This window comes from Pogoniulus pusillus, chromosome 13 (assembly GCF_015220805.1).
Source record: "Pogoniulus pusillus isolate bPogPus1 chromosome 13, bPogPus1.pri, whole genome shotgun sequence".
Classification (NCBI taxonomy): domain Eukaryota; kingdom Metazoa; phylum Chordata; class Aves; order Piciformes; family Lybiidae; genus Pogoniulus; species Pogoniulus pusillus.
In genome coordinates, this window is record NC_087276.1 from 25,017,501 (window position 1) to 25,024,445 (window position 6,945).

The 6,945-nt window shown below is 50.4% G+C and overlaps 1 protein-coding gene across 1 annotated transcript in view; it reads left to right on the forward strand.

Annotated features, from left to right (window-relative positions):
• The window catches only part of FBXL18 (F-box and leucine rich repeat protein 18), a 28,291-nt gene extending 22,546 nt beyond the window's left edge, over positions 1 to 5,745 (forward strand). Inside the window, exon 5 of the mRNA XM_064153624.1 lies at positions 1 to 5,745. This exon is cut by the window's left edge and continues 128 nt beyond it. Within this exon, the coding sequence (XP_064009694.1) occupies positions 1 to 29 (29 nt within the window). The 3' untranslated portion in view covers positions 30 to 5,745.
• The last annotated feature ends 1,200 nt before the right edge of the window (positions 5,746 to 6,945 follow it).

Sequence of the window (6,945 nt, forward strand, 5' to 3'; positions counted from 1 at the left end):
CTGAGGAACCTCCCAATTTGTGGTGGTGACTGTCACAGCATGGGAAGGACCGTGTGAGCACATGAAACAGCTTCTCGTTGGCCTGGATTCCCCCACCTTCAGCTCCCGACCACCTCAGTGGATGCTGTACAATCACTTTGAGTAGGTGCAACTGCAAAATAAAAGAAGCTGGTCCTTTGCAGTGGGGAAACATCTGTTGGATATTGCTTGCATCTGAAAATCCTGCCTCAGAGGCTTCTGGAATCTGAGGGGTGTTTTCCTTGCAGTTAATTATGAATTGGTTTGTTATTTCATTGCAGTTAAAGGTAGGAGAAACTGACTTAACGATGCTCTTTCCCCTGTGTCGCCTGGTGTGTTTCCTAGGGGTCCTCGTGTACTTTGGCAGTGTGCTTTGTGATATTGGTGGACATCATTCTTTGCTTCAGTCTATTTTTGGCAAAGTAGAAAGCCTAAGCCAGTGAAGAGGCACAAATATGTGTTGCTCTGTTGAAGTGCATCACATCTTCTCTGTGTTACAGATAGGCATTGGTAGTCACACATATGCAGTTACTGATATTCAAAGGAGATTTTTTGATGGAGAAGCACCACAAGGACTCATTTTTTTTTCATTTGTGAATGACAAATTAAGGTCATTAGCACCTCAACCATGGTGTGTTCTTGCTGGTGCTGTTCCATCAGCTTGGTGGCAGAAGTTCTCAGCTCTTTTGGGAATCCTTGTGCTAGGGTAGATGGTGCCTACAGTGACTGAGTTGAGGCTCAAATCTGATTTGAATGCAGTCCATCTTGTAGTGTAGATGGGGATGTGGTGTTCCAGTTCTGTACTTAGATCCCATGCCTTGAGCTCATGCTAATTTTAGAGATGTTGTGAAGTATTTTCACAGTGTGATTTCAGTCAGCTTCTCTGCTCCACAGAACTTCCTCAGGCATCAGTAGTGGTCTGGATCACTTTCATATTGCCTTATTTACTGAGCACTTTTGAAAGCATCAGACAGCTGTACCAAAAGCCAAGTTAGGAATTCCTGGAGCTGTGTTTCTGGGTGGCAGCCGGATTTCCCTTCTGCTGGAGTACTGCACGCTGGGTCCATCTTCTGCAACACAGCCAGCAACTGGAGCTGTCTCCATCTCAACTGATGTGTTGAGCAGTGCTTTTCTGGGGAAGGCTCAGTGTCATCCAAAGATGATGTCCCCATAGCCTTGCTGGCATTTTCTACACAAGATGCCATCTCCTAAACGATGCTCTGCTATCAGTGGGTCATAGAAATCCTGGTCTAATGGCACTAAAGAGAGCAAAATGTATTCCACAGCTTTGGAGGATTTTCCTTCCTTACTTTTCCATCAGTCGGATGTGAACCTGCCTGGAAATCTGTCTTGCTGCTGTGATTCTTGAGCCAGGCTGCAGCAGGCCTGGTGCTTGGGTAGGTTACAGTGTTAATGAGAAGGTTACCTCCAACCTTTCTACAAGCACAACTCTGTGCATTGCCAAAACTGACCCCTGCAGGCACATGTGGTCTGTCCTGAGCCTCTCTCCCTTCCCTGCTCAGGACAGGGTGCCAGCAGCAGTCTCTAGTTTGCAGCCAGTGACAGGGTGGTGAGGCTGGGTCTTGCTCCTCCAGGAGTGGGTGCAGCTGAGCCATGATGGCTCCTGAAATGTTGGAGACTCTGCCTTAGGTTAGACACCCAGCAGGTGAGCGCCAGGAGCTGGTGCCCTGTTCTTGGCATCCTGCCACTGTTTTCTCTCCTGTTCTCCCAACGAGGTCGTTCTTTCTACCTCTTGTCATATTACTTGTCTGTTTGAATCCCTTTCTCCCTCTCCAACAGCTTGCTTCTCTCCTTCTCCCTCACTTCAGCAAATCAGCTGTACTTTTTGGCAGGAACATGAGCTATTGCTCTGTCCAGTTCAGGCCACTTCAGCTCTGCCTAGTGTTTGTCTGGCTTTCTTTCCTAGAATAGCGAGGGTTAGTCAGTGAGTGTTTGCAAAGCTGCTTTCTCCTCCTGGCTAGAAGCATTAATAAAGCTGCTTTCTCCTCCTTGTGCCTCCAGGCAGGGTAGAGGGAAGCCTGAGGGGATGAAGCCAGTTCTCTGATGCCTACAGGGACCTTTATGTCCTGTGGTGGAATCCCAACATTTGGTGCTACAGGAGTGAGGCCGTCCCCACCCTCAGCAGGGGTGTCCTCTCCACATATAAGAGCTTAGCAGAACTGCCAGCTCACCTTTCCCTTGCCAGCTGGGAACCTGTGATTTGGGACAGAAAACGTTGGTTGCTTAATGGTGGTGTTAGGCCTTTGGTCTTGAGGTCAGAGTTGCCTGGTGAAACATGCCTGTACCTTTAGCTTGGCAGAGCGATGCCCATCAGGGCAGGCAACCAGGCATGCTTTATGGCACCATTACTCTGGTACCTGGACTGTGATGTTCTGACATCTAACTGCCCACTGGTGGGTCAGAAGTCCTGCTGCAAATGCTACCAGTTATAACCAGGGCTGGGACAGGTCACCCACAGGTAACGTAGATAGCACCAGGAATAACACTCAAGAGCTTAAAAAGCTCCTTCCAGCCTCAGCTCCGGGCCAAGGCTCCATGTCTCTGCTACAAATCCTCTTATGGTGAGTGAGAATTTCCGCTGCTGCTGCACTCCAGGCAGGATTCACCAGATGTTAATAATGTGCTTATTTTCTCTAAGTGCTATTTTGGCATCGGTGTTAATTACAATTTATATTCTGCAACATTTACACTGGGAAAAGAACCCACCCTAATAGTCCCCAATTGGCAGAGCTGGGCTATTAAACGTAGCACCATATGTTCTGAGCAGAGCAATGGATGGGGCTCGCAGCCCGCTCAGCGCCGAGGCTCCGCTCTGCGGCGTGAAGAGGAGGAGAGAAGAATGGAGAGGTGGGTGTTTGGTTCCTGCCTTTCATTTCGTGTCAAATTTCCCCTCCTTTCCTCTGCTCTCTGCCCCTGTTTCTCCAGAAATCTCCCTCCTGCTATCTGCGAGCATCTAATGAGGTGATCTCGGAGCCTGCTGATGCCACTGTCCACAGTCTGAAATAAATGAATTCAATTACAGAAGGTGCCCTTCTCGCAGGGAGAGCCTCTGCAGGATTCCCAGGCCCTGCTGGTGTGTTTCTTGCTGTGCTCCAGGTCACACCTCTCATCTTTGGGGACTGCAGAAGGAATCTTTGCTTTGACCACCGATGAGGTGTCCATGCCTCTTTGGGAGAAGGATGCTCTGGGACAAGTGCCGCTAGGGCTTGCTGCTCTGCTGATGTCCAAAGGCTTCTCACAGTGGCATTTGGTCCCTGCAGGCTCTGAAGAGTGATGGTGGCTTTGGTGTGTGTGGGGGCTCTCGCTGGTGTGTCAGTAGGCTTGTTGGAAGGACTGTAGGTTACAGGATGTTTCCTCAGCTGTTCTGCAAAGCTGATTTCATGCTCTTGTTCAAAAATGGCAGTGAATCCACTGCTCAGCTTTGGAGAGGGGCTGCGTGGTGTGGCCAAGCTGAGACTATGGTCACTTGTCAGTTGGGCAGATGTCTCAGCAGGAGGAGAGATGGGAGTGCAAGGAAAGCAGGGCAGGACTGTGCCATGGACCTTGAACTGAAAGCTGTGCACACAGTGGTGACTGACACTGGCCTCAGTTTCCCCATCTGTGAGAGGGGAGGAGGACTCACCTGCCTGGCCCAAGGGAGCTTGCAGGGGTGCAAGACACTGTCCCCTTCAGGCAAGGTGGGAGGAGAGGGCAGGGCTGGGGTTGTGAATGCAGGCTGAGAGGGACCAGGGCAGTGACCCTGCTGGTTTTAACTTGCATGACTACCTCTTCTTCTGCTGGGGCATCTGAGGCTCTCAGGGCAGGATCTGTCCCTTCACTTTGCTGCTCTTCAGAGGCATGACAGTTGTACAGGAACAGGACTGTGAGTCAGGAGATGTGGGGCATTTGGGATGGGATGTCCTGCCACGGAAACCTGGGGCTCTTCCCTTTGTGGAACTAGTGGGTGCAGAAGTGTTGTGTCTGATGATGCGAGTTGCTGTCCCTCCTTAGCCGGGCACAGCAGAGTGTCCAGCCAAAGCTCCTCTGTCTTGCCTGCAGGGAGACCTGTGCTGGAGCCAGAGGAGCCGTGCTGGGCACTGCAGAGGCAAATCTCCTTCCACTGCAGCTCTCCTGCCTCTTTGATGAGATGTGCCGGCAGCCAGGGTACTCCAGCAGGAGAATCATTTCCATAGAAACCAATTGGGATGTTGTACAGGGAATAATGATTAATAGTGAAGGGATGTTGCCTCAGGCCCTTTTCATTTTTTAGGAGGCAGTGAGGGACAAACTGGAGCACAGGCTGGGGGGGGGGACGACGACGACGACAGACTGGCTCGAAAACTAATGGAAACCATCCCTTCCATTAATTTCCAGGGCAGCTTCCCCTCTTCTCCTCCTCCCCTGCCTCCCACTGCTGCTTCCCAGCTTTCGTCAAATTTTCAAAATGGCTAACCTGGTTAGAAATAATCATCATAATAAAACAGGATGGATGAGCTCTGACTACTAACATTGTTGCTGTTAGCAGCAGGATTTCAGCCATAAAACACGAAGCAAGGGAGGCATTGACCTTTCCGCTGTTTGAAATGAATGGAGACATCAATATCTATTGTTTTGTGGCATTGACCTCTGACGCTCTCCTTTCGCCCACCCCCTTCTTCTTGTTGTGCTTTTGCTTTTTTTTTTTTGGTGTAATTTCCCCCTGACACTGGAGGAAAAGGGTCAGCCTGTACCATCTATCGATCCTGCTCTTGCTGGCTGATAGGGAAATAATTAGAGTTTTAAAGATCTCTGCTGCACGCCGGTGAAACGCAGCCGAGCCCCCCGCGTCCTGCCTTGCCTTCTTCCCCCCCCCCCCCCCCCCAACCCTCTTCCCCAGCCTTCCTCGCTGAGATTCAAAGCTCTGAGATCTTAAGGAGGCCAGATCAATATAGGGTTTAATCCTGGCAGGGGTTTTAGTTCACTTTTTTTTACATGGTAAAGTGTAGTGGTTTATGTTAATATTGTCAGAGTCTGGCTGCCTGGTGCCTTGTTTTATTTATTGTTTTAAGTAGCCCCCTTCTTTTGTGGACTTCATCTCTGTACAGAGAATGTGAAATCAGGCATTGCTAATTAGCTGTATGACAATTAAGTAATGTAGCACAAAACCATTAGGACACTGGATTTGTTTTTGAAGTTTGTCCTTTGAAGTGGAAGCTGCAACTCCCTGCCCAAGGCTGCCGGGGAAAATGGTTTGCTATCAAAACTTTGTTTGAGAAGAAAATGTCAGTGTAAGAGTCTCTGCTGCTGTCATCTCTCCCCACAGACAGCGCTGGGAACTGTTCCTCGCTGTGACAACTGCTGCCATGGATGGGAAGGGGAGTGCAGAAAAGCACCACGTGGGCAGTTGGTCTCCAGCCACCCTGGGTTCTGGCAGATGAGTTACCAAACCTGCTCGTTTAGCTTGTCGAAAGAGAACGGTGCCACTTCAGGAGAGAAGACCCAGGGCATGGCCGTGGGCCCGAAGGGAGGTGACCCTCAGAGCTGTGGGTTCGCCTCTGACACCTCGGGTGCCTCTGGGCCCAAAGATCAACGGGCCGCTGGGTTTGGGCTCCTCCTCTGTGCACTCGTTTGACACTTGTGTTTGCATCTGGCCCTTTGTTCTAGTAGTGAGTCGAGTTCTGAATGTGCAACTTTGCTGTACGCTGGTGGCATGTAAAACTTCAAATAAAGAGTGAAACTGAGCTGGAACCGGCGCTCTCTCCTTGCCTCCTGCCTCCCCTTTCCCTTGCAAACCCAAGCCCAAAGCCCTCCTCCCAGAAGTTGAAGTGGTGTGAGGTGTATGTGGACAGGGATGTGCCCTAGTGTAGCCCCAAGTTGGACTGGGAGCTGTGGGAGTGCTGGGCTGTCTGTACTCAGGGAGCCCACAGCCTCGTTCCCTTGGTCTGAGGTTCGCAGGGGATGCTCTCTGCACCTTGGCGTTCATGACTGTGGCTCAGCTGTGTGTTAAGGGAGCTACCTGATGTTTAAGAAGTGATTTTTCTCTGTGGATCAGTTTAGGAAATGCTTTTTCTCTGTGGATCAACTGCTGAGCTGTGCTGCTGTTGGACAAAACAACGGTCACAAGGCCCTATCCAATCATTAAGGTTGGAAAAGCCCTTTAAGACCGTTGAGTCCAACCACAACCCAACTACCATCACCACAAAAGTGTATCCTGAAGTGCCACATCGACAGCTGCTCAAGCACCTCCGGGGATGGTGACTCCACCTGGGTGAGGAGGGGAAGAGGACGTGTCTGCTCGTGTACCCATGTGCTCAAACCAGCTCACCTCAGGTAGGTGGAGCAGTCAAAATTGACATGATCCATTTTAAAAGGTAAGTCTGCAGGGCTTGTAGTGGGACTGCAGCAGAGCACAAGTGCTGTGGCCTGTCCTCATGGGGATCCATGCTCCTGCACCAGGTTTTGTTTTGGAGAGGTTTGCAGCCTCTCCTCTGTTGTTTTTCTGTCCTGCCAGGTCTGCTCACCAGGACTTGGAGCAGAGACCTTCCTTCCATCCTTCCTATGCTTGTGTTTAAATTATGGATTTTTATTGTTCCAATAACTTTTATCTAAATGTGTCTTGGGGGGAGGGAGGAAAGAGATAAGGAGGGAGGAGGCTGAGGAAAGAATGTGCTTTTGAACTCTGCTGAGCCTCCAGCTTATCTCTGGGACTTGCCCTGGGGGTTTGGCATTAACCATCCCAAGGAAAGACTTAAGGGGGAGATGTCTGAGAAGGCCATGGTGGATAGGACACACAGATGGGAGGAGACCTGGAGAAGGCTTCATGGAGCAATCCTCTTCTCAGTTGGTGCTGATTTCCTGCCCTCTGCCAGTTTACCTCTTGGCAAGGAGGGAGACAACTGACTTTCCAGAAGGGGGGACTGAAGGCATGAAAAGGCAGAGGGTGAAGAG